The sequence below is a fragment of the Anolis carolinensis genome, chromosome 1 (assembly GCF_035594765.1).
Source record: "Anolis carolinensis isolate JA03-04 chromosome 1, rAnoCar3.1.pri, whole genome shotgun sequence".
Taxonomy (NCBI): Eukaryota; Metazoa; Chordata; class Lepidosauria; order Squamata; family Dactyloidae; genus Anolis; species Anolis carolinensis.
In genome coordinates this window covers 51,945,084-51,968,321 of record NC_085841.1, presented here as the reverse complement: position 1 = coordinate 51,968,321, position 23,238 = coordinate 51,945,084, and the positions used below count along the sequence as shown (strand labels likewise).

At 44.8% G+C, this 23,238-nt stretch overlaps 1 protein-coding gene across 2 annotated transcripts in view; it reads left to right on the top strand.

Annotated features, from left to right (window-relative positions):
* The first annotated feature begins 5,568 nt into the window (after positions 1 to 5,568).
* Positions 5,569 to 23,238, top strand: part of LOC100557471 (opsin-5) — a 36,643-nt gene continuing 18,973 nt past the window's right edge. Inside the window, exons 1-2 of one of the 2 annotated variants that reach the window (XM_003215935.3) lie at positions 5,569 to 6,995; positions 15,614 to 15,819. In XM_003215935.3, the coding sequence (XP_003215983.2) occupies positions 6,875 to 6,995; positions 15,614 to 15,819 (327 nt within the window). In that variant the 5' untranslated portion in view covers positions 5,569 to 6,874. Of the gene's footprint in view, positions 6,996 to 12,382; positions 13,134 to 15,613; positions 15,820 to 23,238 lie in introns of those variants that run through there. The other variant, XM_062974469.1, reaches the window with a different exon arrangement.

The window sequence follows — 23,238 nt, the reverse complement described above, 5'->3', positions numbered from 1 at the left end:
GCAAAGTGTGTGTTTCGGTTAATGGATTATAACTTTGAACTCTAATATCTTATATTGGACATTATTTTCCTGGACTATATTTGGCCTTTCCTGAAAGGTCTGCTTCTGAACTATATTCTTCACTTGTTTTTATTGACTTTATATATTTTTTTAATAAAGATATTAGATAGATTCTGGTCTCTGCACATGGTTATTGGTGCTCTGCAGCCTGGACCCTGACAGTTTGACTCCGCCAACTTAAGCACCAATTAACCTAAGGCCAGAATGTCTACAGGAACCGGAGCGGAGGCTCAACCGGCCAGTTACACCATTTCCCAAGAAGAATTCAATCGAATCCGTGATACTCTCCGAACACAGGAGGGTGAAATACTGGGCTTGAAGGAACGCGGTGTGCGTCTCCCTGCCCTAGCGCTACCAACCAAGTTTTCTGGAGAAGCCTCCAAGGTTCATGTTTTCCGTCGCCAATGCCAGGCGTACTTAGAAGCCCGCCAAGCTGAATTTCCTCAAGAAGATGTCAAAGTGGCGTGGATCTACAGCCTCCTAGATGGGCCTGCGGCCAATTGGGCGACGGCGCTGTTTGATGCGGGTTCCGCGCACCTAAGCTCTGCGCAAAATTTCTTGAATCACCTTAGAAAGACCTGGGAGATCGAAGACGACGAGGAGGCGGCCGGCCATAAACTCCGGCGTCTCTTCCAAGGGGACAGGCCGTTGTCCCGGTACATAGCCGAGTTCCGGGTGCTGGCTCAAAGCACCGGCTGGAACGATGTAGCCCTTAGAGGACAGTTTCGTGAGGGCCTCAACTTCGAGATGCAAGAAGAGATCTCTAAGGTGGATCCTCCAGGGACTCTTGAGAGACTCATCAACCAGTGTTTACGAGCCGAAGCCCTAATAGCCAACAAAAAACAGTGGCTCCGAGGCCAGAGTGGAAGAGCCGGAGTGAAACCCCCCGCTTCTGCCAGTGTTCAACCACGTCCAGTATGGAGATCCCCACCGCCAGCCCCAACCCCCATGGGAAGCGAGGAGGAACCGATGCAGTTGGGCAATGTGCGCCCCAGACTAGATGTTGCCGAAAAGGCCCACCGCCAACGTTTGAATCTGTGTTGGTACTGCGGGAACGGGGGCCACTTCGCCAGAGAATGTCCAGCCAAAAGAAAGCCCGCCGCCCGCCTGGCGGCAGCGTCCTCCGCGGAGACGGAGACGGCCGAGGCGGCTGGAGCAAAGCCGGTGGGGGAAGCCAGCGACCGGGCATAGAGAGGCTCGCCAACCCGGTCAAAAACCCCACTCAAGAGCCACAAACCGGGGTCCTATTTCTCCTGGTGGTCACGCTGTGGTCAGTGAAAAAAGGACCCGTCATGATCCATGCCATGATAGACTCAGGGGCAACAAACAACTTCATCGATAGAGAGTATGCCGACTCTCTAGGATTACAATATCATGATTTCAAGAATGCCCGGGTGGTGCAGGCCATAGAGGGCCGTCCCGTAAAGACAGGTCCAGTAAGCCAATGGACTGAACCCACCAGGATGTGGATAAGGGAACACATGGAAGAAATTTCCTTCTTCGTTACCGAGGTTCCCTACTTCCCTGTGATTTTGGGGATTCCATGGCTGACACTCCACGACCCAAACATCTCCTGGTCCAACAGAGAACTACAGTTTGCCTCAAGATATTGCCAAAATCATTGTCTAGTAGCCAAGGTCTGCCATGCCACAGACGCTGAGCCCATTATCACCTTGCCCAAGAAATATTCGGACTTTTGTGATGTTTTCAATGAAAAGGAAGCCGAGAAACTACCCCCACATAGACCCTACGACTGTGCCATTGACTTGGTGGAGGGGGCCCCTATTCCGCGAGGACACCTCTACTCCCTGACTGAACCAGAGCAAGAAGCTCTCAGGGAGTTTATAGAGTCCAACCTTCGCAAGGGGTTCATCAGACCCTCTCAATCCCCAGCTGCTTCCCCAGTGATGTTTGTGAAAAAGAAGTCAGGGGACCTACGCTTGGTTGTGGACTATAGAGCATTGAACAATATCACGAAACGGAATCGCTACCCCCTGCCTTTGATCTCAGACCTATTAGACCGGCTCCGAGGGGCCAAGGTTTACACCAAGCTGGATCTCCGGGGGGCTTACAATCTAGTTCGCATCAGAGAAGGGGACGAATGGAAAACCGCCTTCCAGACCAAATTCGGATTATTTGAGTCCCTAGTCATGAATTACGGATTATCCGGAGCTCCCGCAACGTTCCAGCATTTTGTCAACGATATCTTCCAGGATTATCTAGATCGGTTCTTGATCATATATTTGGACGATTTTTTGGTGTTTTCTAGATCACAATCGGAACACGAGCAACACGTCAGAATGGTGCTACAATGATTGCGGGATCATGGACTATATGCCAAGTTAGAAAAATGCGCCTTTGATCTACAAGAGGTAGACTTCCTGGGATACCGCGTCTCGCCACTAGGGCTCTCCATGGACCCGGCAAAGGTTTCAGCAGTATTGGAATGGCGGGCGCCAACCAACAAGAAGGAAGTGCAACGCTTCTTGGGGTTCGCAAACTACTACCGCAAATTCATCCCAGACTTCGCCCGCTGGTCTGACCCAATCACCAGCTGCATCCGTGGGAAACAGCCTTTCCGCTGGACGGAGCAAGCAGAGAAAGGGTTCCAGCAACTAAAGAAGTTATTCATGACCCAGCCAATTCTACAGCACCCTGATCCTAAAACCCCTTTTGTTGTGCAGGCTGACGCCTCTGATGTGGCAATTGGGGCTATACTCATGCAACCAGTGGGAGAACATCTTCACCCTTGTGCCTATTACTCCCGTCAACTAACAGCCCCAGAGAGAAATTACACTATTTGGGAGAAAGAACTTTTGGCCATAAAGGCAGCCTTTGAAAATTGGAGACATTGGTTAGAAGGGGCCAAATTTCCCATTGAGGTTCATACTGATCATCGAAATTTGGAACACCTAAGGACCGCACAAAAGCTAAATCAAAGGCAGCAGCGCTGGGCTTTATTCTTTGAACGTTTTGACTTCCAGATCCATTATGTAACCCCGGCTCAGACCAAGCAGGCAGATGCTCTATCACGGAAACCAGAGTATGCTGCAGGACGCAGAGAGACCTCCGAATCTCGATTGCTACAGCCCGAAAACTTTGCCACGCTCACAGTGGGAAACACCAAATCCACTTCAATTGAACCAACTCCCTCTAACCCAGAACCCCTTTGCACTCAAGAAATTAGAGCCAGTCAGCAGGCAGATGCCTGGGCTCAAGAACAGATTCGCCAAGGACTACGTTTCCCTTTCTCCCTTAAGGATGGGCTACTATGCTACAGGAATCATGTTTACATCCCTCCAGGTCCAGGCAGAGAAAAGGCACTTCATCTGTGTCATGACTGCAAGCCAGCAGGGCATTTTGGACTTTTCAAAACCATGCACTTGATCCTACGGGATTTCTGGTGGCCCAAGATCCGCAAAGATGTGGAGAAATATGTCAATACCTGCCCGGTATGTCAGCGTTCCAAGACAAGAAGGGAAAAGCCGCCAGGGCTACTGCATCCCCTTCCTACTCCACCTCGCCCATGGGAGATAATTTCCGCGGATTTTATCACTGACCTACCACCCTCCCTTGGATTTACCACGATCCTAGTGGTGGTGGACCTTTTTACCAAGTTGGCCCATTTCATTCCCTGCGATGGTCTCCCCATGGCCAAAGAGACTGCAGATTTATTCCTTCAGCATATTTTCCGGCTACATGGATTGCCCAAGAGTTTAGTCACTGACCGTGGATCTCAATTCACCTCTCGTTTCTGGAAAGCACTACAGAAACTATTGGGCATAGACTCTCGTTTATCTTCAGCTCACCATCCCCAAACGGATGGGCAAACTGAGCGCACCAATGCCACTTTGGAACAATACCTTCGCTGTTATGTAAACTATCAACAGGACAATTGGGCTTCCCTATTACCTCTATCGGAGTTTGCTTACAACAATGGTGTCCAGGCTTCAACTAAAGAAACCCCGTTCTTTGCGAACTACGGCTTCCATCCGCGTTTCTTCCCTTCTGTCATTGAAACTTCAGAAGTCCCTGCAGCGGAGGACTGGCTGCAAGAACTCACAGCGGTACAACAACTCTTGCACCAACAACTGGATCAAGCCAAGGAGGACTATAAACGCCACGCTGACGACCATCGCCAGCCAGGCCCTGAAATCAAGGTAGGAGTTCTGTTGTCCACTCGCTTTTTGCCCTCCCACCGTCCTTGCCGAAAGTTAGATGCCCGCTTCATTGGTCCCTACCCAGTGGTGGCGCAACTTAACCCCGTGACTTTCAAACTCCAACTTCCGCGCTCCATGCGCATTCATCCGGTGTTTCATTGTTCCCTGCTCCTTCCGGCAGATGGGGTATGCCCCGATGTGGACCGGCCGGCCCCCGCCCCTGTTTTGGTGGACGGGGAGGAGGAATTCGAGGTTCAGGACATTTTGGATTCTCGCTTTCATCGCCGCCGCCTTCAGTATCTCATTGACTGGGTGGGTTTTGGGCCCGAAGAACGCTCTTGGGAAGACGCTTCCACGGTCCATGCCCCCGACTTAGTTTGCCGCTTCCATCAGGCCTACCCTGCCAAGCCGCGGCCCCGCGACTCGAGGAGAGCGGCCATGTTGGAGAGGGGCCTTGAGGAGGGGGATAGTGTGATGTCTCATGGGCCTTGTAGTCCCGTTCCTAGTGTTATTGTGGCAGATGAGGAGGAAAACATGGGATTTCCACCGGTTCAGCTCGAATCGGAGCCTCGCCACCTGGAAGATGTTTGTCCTCAGGAAGTTAACCAAACAAGCCTTGGGCAGAATTCTCCCCCGTTTTCCCGAAAGGACAATTATAATAGAGATAGAGGGGTCAGGGAGGCTAATCGCCGGAGCCTCAGAATCACTGCCAGACAATTAGCTGATTAGGTCTGCTTCCCTTGGGAAATTCTAAGGAGTCATGCATCTGGACAGAGTTGGGTTTCACTTCTTGTTCTCCAGGGAAAGTGTTCTGTTGGCGGGAAAACAAGACCCTATATAGGGGTTTTGCCGCAAGGGGAACCTTGCGGAGTCAATTGTTCAGCTTGAGGAGAGAGATCGTGTGTGGACTTCATATTCCTTGTTCCCTGCTTCCCGGATCTAGTTTCAAGTCTTGCCTTGCTTCACGTTTAGCCACGGACCTTGTTTCATGCTTCAAGTTGTCACGTTCCAAGTCCTTGATCCAGCCAAGAACCAAGCCTTTGATCCAGCCTTGTTGTCAAGCTTCAATGGACTAAAGACCTTGTCATCTCCCCACACTATTGCTTGGCAAAGTGTGTGTTTCGGTTAATGGATTATAACTTTGAACTCTAATATCTTATATTGGACATTATTTTCCTGGACTATATTTGACCTTTCCTGAAAGGTCTGCTTCTGAACTATATTCTTCACTTGTTTTTATTGACTTTATATATTTCTTTAATAAAGATATTAGATAGATTCTGGTCTCTGCGCATGGTTATTGGTGCTCTGCAGCCTGGACCCTGACAAAGGGGGAGAAGAGGAAGGGGGGGAGGTTGGTTTGCTTCAGTTCTGCATTCTACCGTTTTTTAAGTTTCTTCTTCTAAGAAGAGTGAGAAGGATGAGAAGAAGTTAACCTTCATAGCAATGTGTGGTGATTCACTTCTCTTGCTTTGTAATCTTTGTCCATCTTCCTTAGTGTTTATTTTTTTATATATTCTTCCAGACAGGTCCAGTCTGTTTCCCTCATGGGTTTTCCATAGTTCCTTTTCAGCAGGAATGTCAATTTGTCCATTTTTTTTTATTTCTAGTACTTTCTATATCCAGAGCTGTCTTTCAGTGATAGAGTCTTGAACCTTGGAAGAAAGGACCATTTTGTGACAAGAATGCTTATCTCCCATCACCAAGTTCTGCTCACCACAAATTCCTATCTCCAAGGACACAGCAAAATGATGAAATCTGGAGGGCTGGGCCCATGTCTAAAAGTCTGTAAAACCTTAATATAAAAAGCATGTTTTTGTAAACTAGATTAAAGCCCAAAGAAACACATTGCAAGTAAATTGTCAAGAACATTGTGTATCGGTACAGTGTACCTATGAAGTGGGTACAATTTTTTAATCCATGTAGGTCAGAGCTTTACAAACATTTCATATTGGTGACATACCTTTTTAGGCAAGCGTCATTTTGTGACACATTAATTTAGCTTAACTAGCAAACCAGAGGTTAAACCAACTCTTACAAGAGATATGGACACATACATGGATTGTAATAATAAAAGGTATGGGGACATGTCATGAAAACTTTTCAGGTATATTTAATATATACATATACACATACATATATAATTTATTGATTATTTCACACAAACGCAGAGGTTCCTCACTATTTTCATGCAACACAACGATGCACTGCAGCCAACACACTAACCTTTCTCAACACACTAACCTTTCTCAACATACAGTTTCAATAGCTCTGATGTAGAGAAACCCTTCTTCTGCCTTCAGATTGCATGCATATTTTAATGTTCTAATACAGATCTGGTTTTTCAGACAAGATACATATTGTGGTTCCCGGGAGCAGCCCCAGGTAAATGACAAAACTCTGACATCTTTGTCTGGTCACAGATTGGTGATCACTAGTATTAATAGAGAGGATTAACCATTGCAAGCAGGCCAGTAGGATGCAAAGCTTCTACTTGTCTCCTTAAGATTCCCTGCTGCTTTATGAGTCTCAGGGCTCAGCTCTGTAGAACAGAGGGAGAGAGCAAGGGGGTGAGAAAGGCAGAGGTCAATTTCTTTCTGTTTGTCCCCAGGACTTAGGAAGAAGGGCACGTTCTGGGTCAAGGACTGCAGAAAATGTCTCTCCAGGTTTCTCCCCAGGCACCATGGAGGAACAACAATGTCACTTTTTCAAACAAAGATGTCCCTGTCTCGGAACAAGGAGAGACTATTATTGGCTTCTATCTTCTGGCTCTAGGTAGGTATGGGGAGAGTGCCCGCTGGGTTTATGAAATGAAGCGTTATCTACCGAGCAGAAAGGGGAATTCTATGGAGCTTGATTTGGCATTCTGTGTGTGTTTGTGTCTTGAAGTAAGCTCATACATTTCATGAGGTTTGGTTAACCAAGGAATATTCAGAGGTTTGGGATTGCCTTCCTCTGAAATATAGCCTACAGGACCTAGTATTCTTTGATGGTCTGCCTTCCTAGTATTAACCAGGTCTGATCATGCTTAGATCAAGATCAGATGGGATATGCTGACGTTAGAGTATTTAAACTCTTACAAGTGTTTTATTTGTTAGAATTGTGTTGTGAGTTACTTTAAGTCCCAGATTTGGAAATATTTGGTGGGAAATCAAATAAATAAATTATTCACAATAATAAATAAAGCATTTATGTGTTTTTATTGAGAATATTCAAGCTTTTGGAAATGAAGGAGGCGGGGAAGAGGGTACAGTGAATCCAGACTGCTATTCAAGTAAGGGGTGATACTGGGCTGTAAACTGATTAGGTTCCATTCATCCTAGAGGGATTAAACTGGTTTGAATCTAAAGACATGGGGTTAAGCAGGTTGTATATAATCCAGGCTGCTCCAGCCTCTGCTAAACTGCAGTTGAAGGTTTATCTGAGGGAACAAAAAAAATCAGTTGTCTCTTTAGAGTATTTTTTGGACATTAAACATGAGTTTGGGGAGACTCAGAGTCTAAATTGTTCAAATCTGAGAATTGTTTGCTTGTTTACATAGAGAGAACAATTGGTTGGATTATCTCTAGTTTCATTTTGAAAATGGTGTTCGAACCTTAGAATTTCCCTAATCTAATATTAGACACTTCACCTTGATTGTTACCTTACTTGTCAAATATGCAAAGATCCTGAAATTGGGGCAACTGGTTTTCAATTTAGCAAAGCTATTGAAAAATGCCTGTGAAAAGACTTTCTGCCTGTAAAACAATTGGGTTTTTCAAGAGCCATTTACTGACCATATTGCTTTGTACCTCAAATTAGATTGAGATTCAGGCTTTACATAGCTAAATGAAGGAATGTGCAATTATTTGGGATTACTGCTGCATTGATATTAAATTGTTCATTGATAAATAATGAGGGAAAAATTATTCCAATCTGACAGGAAAGCTTGAAAATCAGATTACCACCTGTGAGTACAAAGAGTTCTTGCTCGACTGATCAGTGAGGAGTTGCTCCAACCTTTGTGGACACAAGATTAAATGACAATAATAATAATAATAATAATAATAATAATAATAATAATAATAATAATAACTTTATTTTTATATCCAACCACCATCTCCCCGAAGGGACTTGGGCAGTTTACATGGGGACCATGACAGTAACACTGTTGTCTTAGAACCAATTAAGAGATGGTAAAATGTGCTTGGTTCTGCTTTTAGACTGGAAATAAGTCTTATTATGTTGAAAGAGGTCCACCAGGTGAAATGCCATGTGCCTTCAAAACAAACCATGGAAAAGTAACTTTCTGGAGATTACAATTCCCATTCACATACACAGGGCCGGTTGTTACTAGGCGGCCGCGTCAGCGGCCGCCTCGGGCGCAGGGCCCGGGGGGCGCCGTCAGGCTTCCCCCCTCCCAGCGGGGACCATGAGCTCACTCGCCGGCGAACAGGAAGGCCTGTTCGGTGACGAGCGAGCTCATGGCCGGCTGGGATGGCCCTGGATGGCCGGCCTGTGCGCCCTGGCCCCGCCTCTCACGTTGTGTGAGAGGCGGGGTCGGGGTGAGCTGCGTGGGAGGCGGGGCCAGGGTTGGCCCCGCCTCCCGCGCAGCTCAGCCTTGCCCGTCTGGCCTTTTCCAGGCGGGCAGACTGCACCGAAGGTCCCTGCAGGCCGCGATCGCGGCCTGCAGGGACCTCCAGTGCAGTCGGCCTGCCTGGAAAAGCCCAGGCCGCGCGGGGCGGGAGGCAAGGCCCCGTCTGGGCGGAGCCCTGCCTCCCGGCCTGTGCGCCCCGGCCCCGCCTCTCACGTTGCGTGAGAGGCGGGGTCGGGGTGAGCTGCGTGGGAGGCGGGGCCAGGGTTGGCCCCGCCTCCCGCGCAGCTCAGCCTTGCCCGTCTGGCCTTTTCCAGGCGGGCAGACTGCACCGAAGGTCCCTGCAGGCCGCGATCGCGGCCTGCAGGGACCTCCAGTGCAGTCGGCCTGCCTGGAAAAGCCCAGGCCGCGCGGGGCGGGAGGCAAGGCCCCGTCTGGGCGGAGCCCTGCCTCCCGGCCTGTGCGCCCCGGCCCCGCCTCTCACGTTGCGTGAGAGGCGGGGTCGGGGTGAGCTGCGTGGGAGGCGGGGCCAGGGTTGGCCCCGCCTCCCGCGCAGCTCAGCCTTGCCCGTCTGGCCTTTTCCAGGCGGGCAGACTGCACCGAAGGTCCCTGCAGGCCGCGATCGCGGCCTGCAGGGACCTCCAGTGCAGTCGGCCTGCCTGGAAAAGCCCAGGCCGCGCGGGGCGGGAGGCAAGGCCCCGTCTGGGCGGAGCCCTGCCTCCCGGCCTGTGCGCCCCGGCCCCGCCTCTCACGCTGGGTGAGAGGCAGGGTCGGGGTGAGCTGCGCGGGAGGCGGGGCCAGCCCTGGCCCCGCCTCCCGCGCTGCTCGCCGTGACCCCGCCTCCCACGCTACGTGAGAGGCGGGGCCAGGGAGCAGGAGGCGGGGCCCGCCGGCGCCGCAGTAGGCGTGGCCATGTGCCTCCCGCGGCACATGGCCACGCCTCCCGCGGCGCCGGTGGGGGGGGGCGCAATTTCCCCCCTCGCTTTACATATAAATTTATCTCCGGCCGGCCCTGCACATACACACAAAGCTGCCCCCAGGCATGGTCTCTGTAGTCAGAAAGAGAACTGTTTCAAACATTGCTCCACACAGATAACTGGTTGACATGATTTAGTTCTAGCTCTTTTTCTAAGTTGGGTGGTGCAAGTGCATTTAGTTTTCTGGTAAGAGTTATGATGTCTTTTCAGAATTAGTCATACGACCACAAACCACCATTCTTGGTTGCAATTTTTTTGTAGATTATTTCAACTCTTTTCCAGATGTTTCCCAAAACAAATACATTGATAGTGACATAGACTTGACAACTATTATTGTGAATAAATCTGAATAATGTGCAGAAAAACAGTAGATATCAATGAATATAACATTTAATTCAACTGGCCCAGGCATTGGCTATCATTTTGTGCTGGCCTAAGTCAACATTGAACTAGTAGAAGGTTTCTACACTACCCCATCTACACTGCCATTATAAATATAGACTGAACTGGATTGTATGACAGTGTACTCATGTGATCCAAATCAATGCAGTTCAATCTGCATTATGTGAATACATTGACCATCTAATGCAGTTCAAATTGCATTATATGGCAGTGTAGCCTCTGTCATCTTCAGGAGACTTTTGATCTCATCATAATTTGCCCATTGTACACTGCTTGCTCTCCCCTTTAGACATGGAGCCCATTACACAAAGCATTTCTACTTCCAGCAGAGCTGCATGACTAAAGGGAAGAGCAAACAACATATGCCACCACCACCGTGGCAACACGGAAGGCTTTGAAACAAGGGGGGAAGCCGGGTGGTAGATGCTTCCCCCGTGGGATGAAGCAAGCTGTAAATTGGGCAACCCGGGGCATGTGGCAAAGGGTTCCCCATGCTGGGACATATTTAAAATATTGAGAACTTCAACAGTATAAGGACCTTTTCACATTTATTTATTATTTATTTATTTCATTTGTATACTGCTTTTCTCACCCCTGGGGGACTCAAAAGTGGTTCACAACATAATAAATGGCAAAGATTCAATGCCTTTCAACCATATAAAAGAAACACTACAAGTCTAAAAGCAATATATATAACCATAAATTATCTCATTAAAACTATATAGATCATCAAACATACCATAAAACATTAAAACATTAAACATTAAGGCATTTAAAGCTTTGCATTGATCCTGTGGTTTCCTATAGCTGCTTACATATTGCTATCACTTCATTTTTGTATCATGATTGTTTACTTAAAGTGCATCTACATACGCTATAATTAATGCAGTTCAACACCATATTAATTGCCATGGCTCAATGGTATGGAATCCTAGGCGTTGTGGCTACAAATTCAAGGACTCCATAACATTGAGCCATGAGTTAATTCTGTAGTGTAGATGCACCCTCAGTCACTGATGTTTCTGCAACAAACTTCTTTATCTCCATTAGTCAAAGGTACTACAATATCTCTCTGCATAGCAACACAGACTAACACAATTATATCTTTTCACTCTAAACTTAGAAATATGGACTTCCCCCATGAAATGAAACAGCATCCTAATCATGCTGTAGACATCCAAAAACCACAAAAATACCCACAACTTTCCTGTCACCCACTACATCTGCCATTGATGTGGCATATTTTCAGATATCCAGATTTGAAAATGCAAGTGGTGATTTTAATCTTTATTCATGCAGAATACGATGCATCATTCCTGCACAGTGCTAGTAAAAGCAAAGCATTGTAATTGCTTCACATTCAGCATACATAATTGAATAGCCTAAGGATACTGAATTGCTGAGTAAGGAAATTATTTGTTAAGTATAATTACTTTCCATAGCCATAAAATGTTTCTTGCAGCACGCAGCATAACCTGGAAGACAGGTGATTTGATGTAAAATATCAAAAAAAGAAATCTTAGTTTGAGTCAAGGATGAGTAACAAATTTGATGGTCATCTGTACCAGAAGCTGCCAATGCAGCACGATTGCCAACTGCAGTGTTAACTCATTGGAATGAAACTTGCTGAGTTTAATGGCAGACCTTGGAACGTGTCTAGAGGCAGAGGCAGCAATGGGAGAAAGTGCTGGTGTTTACGGACCACTGAGAAGCAAAGGGAAGCACAGAACATTTATCTCAAATGTTACAGGTTCCAAAACAAAACCATCCCCTTGGAAGATCCATTCAAGATAATCTAACACAGGCATGGGCAAACTTTGGTCCTCCAGGTGTTTTGGACTGCAACTTCCACAATCCCTAACAGCCAATAAGCTGTTAGAAATTGTGGGAGTTGAAGTACAAAACACCTGGAGGACTGAAGTTTGCCCATGCCTGATCTAACATTTTGGCTGCTCCTGGAGAATGCTTTAACCAGGGGTCCCAAACTAAGACCCACGGACCGGTTGTGGTCCTACAAGGTCATTTACCTGCCCCTCACCCTAAACTTTAGACTAAATCTTAAATGACTTGAAGGTACACAACAACCATCCTAATTGACTTGACTATTTCATCAGCTAAAAGCAGGCCCACACTTCCCATTGAAATACTAGTAAGTTTATGTTGGTTAAAATTGTTCTCCATTTTAAATGTTGTATTGTTCTTTCCTTGTTGTGCACTACAAATAAGATACTATGTGCAGTGTGTATAGGAATTAATTCATGATTTTAAAAACTGTCTGCTACCTCAACAGTGAGAGACCATTAAGTGGTCCTCTGTTTAAAAGGTTTGAGGACCCCTTCCTCACACAGATGAACAGAGAGGGAGTGCCATTTTGTTTATTCTCCTGGAACTGTCAGCAACCTTTGTCATCACTAACTGTGATATCCTTCTGGGAAACCTACCTGGGTAAGATGGAAGGCATGTACAGTATTACACTGGATCCAGTTCTTTCTGATAGAACATGCAGTAGTACTAAAAGACTCCGCAGCCACTGGCCTGTGTGATGTCTCTATGTACTGTTTTATCTGCCTTGACTTTGTAATTTTAGTATGAAGCTGCAAGAGGAAGTCATCCCGAAATCTGATCTAAAAGTAGCATCAGTATGGAAATAATAAGGAGCTACTGTTGGAAATAGCATCCTCCTAAGCCACTCACTATTTATTTGTTAATGTATATATTTGGTAACCTGTAATCTATGTGTATGTTGATTTGCCAGTTTATTTGACTCTTTGGTGTGGGAGGAGTTATAGACATGTGAGCATGTGCAGACCAAGACTCCATTTTTGTTCAGTATATGTTTGGACTTCAATGGGAGCAGATGTCTTGCATCAGACCTCAGAGGAGGTGAATGAATACAAGTTGCTGTTTGGACTTCAGTGGAGAAGTCCATTTAGAGGCTTCAATATTTGCTTATGCACTTCAGTGAGTACAACTATACTAAAGACTACGAACTATTGATAAAGACTGATACCCTGTGTTCTCAACACAGAGAGAAGAAGAACTATATCCTATCTCTGAGCGCATGTGGGTGAAGTGTCAGGAGAAGAAGTTTCTAGAACATTGCCATACAGCCCAAAAGACTCACAGCAACCCAGTAATTTGGCCATGAAAGCCTTTGATGATGTTCCAGTAGCTTATGCAATAAGTTATGTTTTGCAATAGGTTATGAAATGTCCAATAGCTACATCCATTGTTTCCAACAAGTAATCCTAGGAGTCTGTAGAAACTATGTCTAGGAACAGTTCTGGGATAGATGAGGGCAAACAAATTGAGTAGTAATCAAGGTAGGACAGAGGTTCTGTGGAGGGAAAACCCATTGATCGGTGTGATGTGTGAGATCAGTGTTGGAAAGGAATGCACTTTCTCTGAATGACCAAATGCATCTTTTTGGGATTCTAATGGGTTTTGGTGTTCTACCGGTATGTTTGAATGTATAGGTGACCAGTTAATGGGATGCCTTACCAGCTTTGGCTGTTTCTGTGCTTTTTTTATAGCTTTAGCAAGTTTCCTTATCATCTGGAAAAAGCAATCATCCATTCCTTGGGAGAAAGAAACAAAATGACTGTTATGTAATCTACATGGGGTTGTCTTTAAATATAGTTTTGAGCAGTGGTACCACTAGGGTTGGTGGTACTCAGTGTGGCGAAGGGAGGCAGACTCTTGGGAATCAAGGGCTCATAAAGTTTTACTACCCTGTGGAGCCCAGCCAGTGGCCTGTTGTCTTCTTTCCTCAAGAGGAGTCCTGCAACATGTTGGCCAGGCACTACTTCTCCTGGATGGAAGTCCCCCTCTGTACCCACTGTCATTCCAAGCAGGTGCATTTCCCATAGCAGCTTCTTTCATTTGAAAAATCTTATATCATTGGACCAGTACCTGGTTCCGCATCAGAGGACTGGAGGAGGAAAGGAGATGATGGCCAAAGGAGGGGGGCGGGGAGGTTGTAGATGCCCCTACCACCCATACTTGCAACTTGGAGCAGATTACAGGCCAGGGAAGGTGCACTCACTGGGAGAGAAAGTAATTTCACCCTCACCCCCTCTGGTCGTGTCACCTGATGTGGGCTGCATCCCATGTATGCCCTAGTGACAACACTGATTTTGTCTTTCTGCTGGTTTAAAATGCCTGCATATACACAAATTTGCCTAAGAGTTACAAAACCAAAGATGGACCAAGGGACCTGGCATATGTATCCACAAACAACAAACATGTAAAAGAGTGAAAAGGTACACCTTTTCTGTACTATGGGATATATATGTGACTCCTATTCTAGCTAATTTTAAAGAAACCTCAAAGCCCCCCCCCCCCCCCAAGATTGTATTGCCTTTAATGTAAGGCAATCTTTCTTGCTGTGAATTGTTGTTATTGAGCTATTTTAGATTATTATTTTTATTAATTTTTTATTTAATAAAATATTTTAAGTTTTTGTGTTTTAACTAAAAATGTTTAATATTTTTCTTTTTTGAAAAAAGATTTTCATAACCCCTTTGGAAGATTTGCCTGAAAAGGCACGATAATTGCTTAAAATAAAATATTGAATAGCAACAACAATAGTTAGATTTTAACTACAGCCTGCCAAGAAGCCAGTGCTAACAATTAGTTCTCAAGATTTGATACTCAGTGAAGCAGTGTCTGCATTTCTATGGCTGTGTAATTGGTTTCCTTAAGAATCCCTTAAGAAATCTTTTCTGCTCACTTATATATCTATCTAATGGAAAGGTTAATTAATACACTCAAGCACCCCGAGTCCAAAAATATTTGTTTAAACTTCTCGTTAGTTGTAAGCTTCTGGATGAACAGATGGTCCCCATTTGCAGACTGAATGTAATGTATAGCTTCCCTGTCTTGTGGCCAATGGAGGCTCTCTAGCCCCTCTGTGATAATGCTCCTATATCTCCTTTAATGGCCATCTTAAAATCTTAATCAATCTGCCTGGGGTCAGGCAGGAAACATAAAAAAGGAAAATCTGAGCATTACAATCATGTACAGGTTGACTATGCTTTATCCTAAATATTTGGGATCAGAATTGTTTTGGATTTTAGGATTTTTTTAAAATGATGGAATATTGTACTTGCCTATATGTACACAATGAGATATCTTGGAGATGGGACCCAAATCTAAACACAAAATGCATGTATGTTTCATATACACCATATTAGGTAGTCTGAAGGTAATTTAATGCAATATTTTAAAATAATTGTGTGCATGAAAGTTTGTGTACACCTAAGAGTGTCAAAGCAAAGATGCCACCCTCTCATATATCCATATGGACAATTTTGGATATCAGATTATGGAATTCTGGATAAGGGATGCTCATCCTGTATTTGTGCTGTGAACAGTGCTCTCTCTTTCTGTTTTTTGCAATGTATTCTGAAGATATTTAATTATTTTGTTTTATTTTTCAGGTTGGATGTCTTGGTTTGGCAACAGCATTGTAATCTTTGTACTATATAGACAGCGAGCTGGACTTCAGCCGACAGATTACCTGACATTTAACCTGGCTGTATCTGATGCCAGTGTCTCTGTTTTTGGTTATTCCCGGGGGATAATAGAAATTTTCAATGTATTCAGAGATGATGGATTCCTTATCACATCGATATGGACTTGCCAGGTATGTAGGATCTAAGTTTTGGTGAATCACAGTGTAATAGAAAACAAGTACTAGTACATTCAAGAGAAGAACCAGAGCTTATCTTTTTTAGATGACCATGAGCCCCACCATGTGTGGAATTCAGGGAAATGTGTCATAAGAAGTAACATTTCCATTTTCTCTGAAGTGCAAATATAATTTTGTCACTTGTATATGCTCATCCTGCAAACCCCCTCAGTTCCTTCTCTTATCAATTTTGAATTACATTTGAATTAGTGCTAACCATGGTTTCCATCCTGACTAGGTCTTAAATATGATTTTCAAACCCTGGCAGGGCAGGGCTACACAAAGAATGAGATATGGGCCACCAAAACAAACACAGCCCTCCTCAGGCTGCTGCATGTGCCATCATTCCTAACCTTATGTTGCTTAGCAGGGCCCACAAAATCACATCTGCTTCAAGCCCCATGAACTATTTGGGTCTTCCTGGTTAAATAAAATTGGCTTAACATGGAGCATAGTTTATCTCAGCCAGATGTACTCCATAATCTAGCTCATAGCAGAATGTGATTTTCCAAACCAAATGCAGATCACTCGCTATCAACTTGGCATTCAATAAGCCTCCCGTTGTACTGCATGCCCAAGGGAACAAAAGCAGGAGAATTTGTCAAGACCTGGCAAGCCATAATTCATAGCTGTAAGGCTGTGTTTGTAGACAATCCAAAGCAGCAAAAACAAATTAATAGACTTTTTTAAAGGAAGGATTTATTATCTTATCACTCTTCTTTTTCAATGAATTTTAATTTCTTTGTGTATGTGTGTGGATTCATAGCAACTATTTGTCATTTCATCTTATTTGCTTTCAATTGCTTGCTTGGGACAAAGGGTTAACACTTTCCTATCTCTTACTCACACTGTTTTTTATAAGCTTAGTACAATCTTTATATATGGAATGATTGTCAAAAAGAAAACTAGGTGCTAAGTGGGCTGGATCAGGGAGATAATCCTGCATCAAACAGCATAAGCTAAATGGGCAACAATATTTTCATCTGGTTGGCATACATGTAGGCTTGGTGTCTTGAGTAGTATTCTCTTCTCAGTGATACATGAAGACAATATTCACAAGGGAGCAGGGACAAAAACGTGGACTGGGCAGAAGGACTTGGGTGACTATAAAAGATATTCATTTGGAGATTCTTTGCCATTGCGTGCTTCCAAATTGTTTCTCATTCATGGTGACACTATCATGAGGTTTTCATAGCAAGACTTGTCACTATGTTCCTTTGAGATTAAGAAAGTGTGACCTGCTCAAAGTCGCACAGGGCCAAGCAGGGATTCAAACCTTTGTCTAATACCTGGGCGCCGAACCTATTTGGGTTCGCCCGAAGAGACTAATGGAACCGGTCAGGTTCCTGAATGCTCTAAAGGCCATAGAACCTGTCAGCGACTCACTGGAGGTGCAAGTGAATACATGGAACGCCAAATTATCCAATGCACTCGATGAGATCGCACCTAGACGCCTTCTCCGACCCCGTAAGAATCAGTCTCCTTGGTTCACTGAGGAGCTCCATGCGATGAAACGGGAGAAGAGACGGCTAGAGGTCATATGGCGGGAACGCCATGATGAGGAATCGGAATCAGCTTATAAGAAGTCCAGAGAGTCTTATGAGCAGACTATCACCGAGGCAAAAAAGTCGTATTATGCTTCCTTGATAGCGTCTGCAAGCTCACACCCAGCACAATTATTTAAGATCTTTAGATCCCTGACAAAGGTCCCTTCTGTTCCAAACAATAATGACCTGGCTCCTTCTGCTGAGGTTTTCCAGAGCTATTTTGCAGACAAGATCTCGCTTCTTCGCCGGGAACTCCCTGCCACGATGGATACAGAAACTGAACTTGAGACTCCGTGGCCACTCTCTGGGCCCATCCTGGACCGGTTTACCCCGCTGGATGCAGAGGCTGTCGACAGGATCATGACTGCAGCTAGGCCGACCACCTGCTCCCTCGATCCGTGTCCCTCCTGGCTAGTAAAATCCTGCCTAGATGGATTACGTGAACCTCTGTTGAATATAATAAATAGCTCCCTTGAGCAAGGAGTTTTCCAGAGGGTTTAAAAGAGGCATCAGTATCTCCGCTGCTGAAGAAACCAGACTTAGATCATTCGGTTCCTGCTAGCTACCGCCCAGTGTCGAACCTTCCGTTTCTGGGCAAGCTGGTTGAGAGAGCAGCAGTGGAACAGTTGCAGCAGTTCCTCAATGACACAGCCGGACTTGATCCTTTCCAGTCCGGCTTCCGTAGGGGGCACGGGACGGAGACTGTGCTGGTCGCCATCACAGACCAACTTCGCTGCCAGAGGGATCAAGGCGGATCAGCGCTGCTCGTTTTATTGGATCTCACAGCAGCATTTGATACGGTCGACCACAATCTATTGACCCACCACCTAGCCATGACGGGGGTTAGGGGGATACCCCTGAAATGGGTGTCCTCCTTCCTCCAAAATTGGGGACAGCGGGTGGTGAGGGGAGGGTTGGTTTCTGCGTGGTCTCCGCTAACTTGTGGGGTCCCACAGGGAGCTATTCTCTCTCTTCTATTATTTAACATCTATATGCGACCGCTTGCCCGACTGGTGCGGAGCTTTGGGCTCGAGTGCCACCAGTACGCTGATGACACTCAGCTCATTCTGAGGATGGAGGGCCAGCCGGACTCCGTACCCGATAGTTTCCATCAGTGCCTAGAAGCCGTTACTGGATGGTTGCGTGCCAGCATGTTGAGGGTGAATCCAGCGAAGACGGAGATCCTTTGGCTGGGCCGTCCGGGTGGGAGGGAGATCCAGCTGCCTACCCTGGATGGTGAGACACTACGTCCGTCATCTTCAGTAAAAAGTCTTGGTGTCTTATTGGTCCCTCTGCTCACATTGGAGGCCCAGGTCTCTGTTGTGAGCAGATCTGCGTTTTTCCATCTACGTCAGGCTAGGCGACTGGCTCCCTACCTATTTAGGAATGACCTGGCAACGGTGATCCAGGCGACAGTCATCTCGAGGCTCGACTACTGTAACTCCCTCTACATTGGCCTTCCTCTGTCAGTGATCCGGAAACTGAAGCTGGTGCAAAACGCGGCGGCTCGTCTTCTCGCCGGGGTGCCGGCAAGGTGGCGTATCACCCCAATTCTTCAACAGCTGCACTGGCTACCGATTGAGTACCGGATTACTTTCAAGATACTAGTACTAACTTTCAAGGCCTTACATGGTCTGGGGCCAGCGTACCTGAGGGCCCGCTTATCACCCTACCAACCCCAGAGATTACTTCGGTCCGAAGACCAAAATTTGCTTGAAGTCCCTAACATACGGACTTATCATTTGTCTTCCACTAGGCAGAGAGCCTTCTTGATTGTAGCCCCTCAATTATGGAATGCCTTGCCAGTGGAAACTCGAACCACCCGAGACTTACTTGCCTTTCGGAAAGCCTGCAAAACCTTGTTCTTCCAACAAGCGTTCAATGGGTGAAAGACTCGGGGCTATGTCTGTTTTTATTGTTGCTTTTATTGTTGCTTTTATTGTTTTTATTGTTATTTTAAAGCCAAGTGTATTGTTTTAATCTATTTTTGTAAACCGCTCCGAGCCAAACCGGGAGTAGCGGTATATAAGTTTAATAATAATAATAATAATAATAATAATAATAATAATAATAATAATAATAATAATACAAGCCCAGTGCAATGCTCAAACCAATACACCAGGCTGGATGTCTTTTGATGCCAAACTGTATTTCTAACTGGTGAACTTAAGATTAAAGTTACTGCAATGCCAGAAATTCAGAGTCCGAATGAAAATTTCATGGGTAGCAATGCCTATTACTAAACTGCTAGTTCTACTTAGCACACCATGTCACCCTTGTTTGTGTGAATTTAATGGTGGCATTCGTTCTCCCAATGTCTTGATTCTATGTTCATGTGTGGCAAAGGGTTAAACTGGATGGCCCTGATGGTGTCTTCCAGTTCTATGTTTCTATGGCAGTGGTTCTTAACCTGTGGGTCCCCAGGTGTTTGGCCTACAACTCATAGAAATCCCAGCGAGTTTACCAGCTGTTAGGATTTCTGGGAGTTGAAGGCCAAAACATCTGGGGACCCACAAGTTGAGAACCACTGTTCTGTGATCTCTTAATAGGCTTTGTAAACAACTCTAGTTCCAAGTATATAGACAATTATGTTGATCAGTGTTGATCTGAAGGGGGTGAGTGAGAGGTGACACTAGACTGAATCAGAACTTATTTTTCTCAAGCAGTGTCCCTCGCCTCTTCACTTGCTCAACAAGTGATTACTACAATAAGACCTGATATCCATGGAGTTACATTTCTGGATGGACTGTAGTTATCACAAGCTGCAGATAATTCAAAACACCATTACAAATAAACAACTTCTTGTCCCAGTATACCACTAGAGGACCTAGAGCTTGCTAGAGGGGCATCCTCTGAAGGCATTTGCTAAGTTCTCCCGTTCACTATGTTAACTTCTAGGGAAGCCCAGCATAGCATTGCACTGCTTAGTGCGGTGGTTCTCAACCTGTGAGTCCCCAGATGTTTTGGTCTTCAACTCCCAGAAATCTTAACAGCTGGTAAACTGGCCGGGATTTCTGGGAATTGTAGGCCAAAACATCTGGAGACCCACAGGTTGAGAAACACTGGCTTAGTGAAACTTATTTCTCCAGGTGCTGTAGCCAAATAATATCAATACAACTCTTTCAACTGCACACTACAACATTTTAACATTGATTTTAGCTAACAAATTATAACACTGCATCATCTCCCCCCCCCCTCTTTAGAGCAAAGGAAATTGCAAAAGATACTAGGACTTTGAATTTCTAAGCTCTTGTTTTTGGCTGCAATCCTGCATACAGTTAGACTGCTGCAATTCAATTGAAGTCAATAGCACTTATGCAACCAGAATGAATGCAGCTGCTCCTGTTTGCTAATTTTTTGGTCAGGGGGATTATTCATTTCATACTCAGCCGCTGTAACTAGTACGCCATAAAAATCGGAGAAAAGTTCTATACCTGTGTAAGAGTTTTATGATTTACCACTGGAAATCAGAATTGTGCAACATTTGTTGAGGGTGATAAAACAAATGTGTTGTTATTGATTTTTTTTGCAAAATATTTGTTAAAGAACTGTGTCAATATTTATTCAAAGTGAGTGCAAGCACATACCGATCTTTAAATAGAAGCTTTGCCCATTGTTGCTTTAAAAAGCAGTGGTTTTGCTAACACTTCTGCTAACACTTCTGAAAAGAAAAATGTACCCTAACAGTCCCCTTCCACACAGCTGTGTAAAATCCACATTGAACTAGATTATACGGTGATGTGGACTCAGATAACCCAGTTCAAAGCATATATTGTGGATTATCTGCCTTGATATTCTGGGATATATGGCTGTGTGGAAGGGCCCTCAGTTATAGAATTCCCTCGCCTAAGGCCCCTTCCACACATCTGAATATCAAGACAGAATAACCCCCAGCATCTGCTTTGAACTGTATTATCTGAGTCCATAAGACCATATATTCCATATATTCCAGTTCAAAGCAGATATTGCAGGATTTATTCAGCTGTGTGGAAGGGGCCTTAGACTGGTGTCAGGTTTGGTAAGCCATTGGTCCCATGTGAAAGCAGATTCTGATTGGCTATTAGGGAATTTCAGCTCTGGAGGACTGACACTTCTCTATTAATTGATGGTCAGTGTATGGAAAACATCCAGTAGTTTTAATGTTTGTTGTGGAGATGAGTTCATGCAGGACTTCTGAATCTGTAATTCTGCTAGGACATGCTGTTGACAATGATCTTTGTAAGATGCATGGACATTCACACATTTTTGGGGAGACCTGGAGGAAAGAAATAAAGGACAGGAGCGTAGTGCATGTTTCCACCAAATTACGAATCCCAGGATTACTTAGCATTTATCTATGACAATTAAACTACAGACAACATCCCTCAAATAGGAGCTCCAGGTGTTCCTGAAGCAGCTTCCCCTATTGCTTTGGCTCAGCACTAAGATTACCATAATACCCGAATCTACTCGTAATGCACACTCTAATTTTGGCAAGGTGATTTAGCCAAAAGAGGTGAGCATTAGCTTCGAGTAAATGCTACCTCATATGAATATAGAGAAAATCCTGACCCAGCACTTTCCTTTTTGAATATACAGAATGCTGCCCCAGCAGTCATCCAAGAGGAATAGAGTCCAGCTGGGCCAATGAAATTATAACCAGTTGGCAACCCAAGCAATGTGATGAAGATTTGGGAATGCTCCCAGAGTATATGTAGAAAGAATTGAAATTTTAAAAGATTTTTACAATAACCTGTGAGGATCTGTTTAAAGGGCAAGAAGATCCAGGAAAAGCAGAAGAGATAAATGTATTTTCATCTTAAACAAATGCATCCTACGATGGATTTGTATATAGAACTTGATGATAAATCCATCTCCTGTCCTGGCAGTGGATCAAAACCAGACTCACATAAGACATTTTGCTGCCTTAAGGAGAGTGAAACAGGGCATCTCCACCCACTCAAATCAGGAGCTATAATACCTAAACCCAGTCAAGTTATTTTGGCATATAAGACAGACAATCCCAGGAGCATCTGCCACTGCCCTGGCAGTATAAATACAGTAACAACAAACTACGGAGATAACAATTTGCTCCACTTGCATCCACCCAAATGTGCTTAATGGTCTGATAAAAAAAATTCAATCAAATAATTATTTTCAAGCCAACCCAAGTTCAACTAAATTTGGCTCCACAGGCCACCTAGCATCCTTATCAGACTGGGAAATGTAGTTTAGGAAGGCAAGGACTTCTCCAGCGGAGTATTCAACAGGTTCCACCCTAAACTACATTTCCCAGAATTCTGCAAGTGCCAGAAGAATGAGGCTGCCCTTATTAAAGCCCCAGTGTGTCATTGTTCCAGAAGGGGGACAAAATGAGAGCACTGACTGCCCAGATAAGAAATCTGTCCCCTTCCTTCCACAAAATATTTAGTCCCAAATTGTGGAGAGTTAATCATTAAAAACCATTCCTATATAAAAATGTTATATTTACTGTTCAAATGTCCATTCCTTTAGATACTATATTGCTAAATGTTCAAGTGAAGTTCTAAGTTACTGTAATTTTAGAAATTTTGCCACGTAAGGATCACTTCATGGTGGTGAATATAGCAGAATTCTTACTTGGGGGAAAATGCCCTCCTTCCCTGACCTCCAGCTAAACCCGAGTGTGCATCAAATCTGGTCATGAGTCCTCAAGAACAGTTAATTTGCAATTGTATCTAAACTTTTGTCATAGCAGAGACTGCTAATGTGGGTTAATTACAATATTATACTTTTTTATAAATCAACTTCATGTATAAGTCAAAATGTATTATATCAAAATTATGAATTTTTATATGACCAATGGATC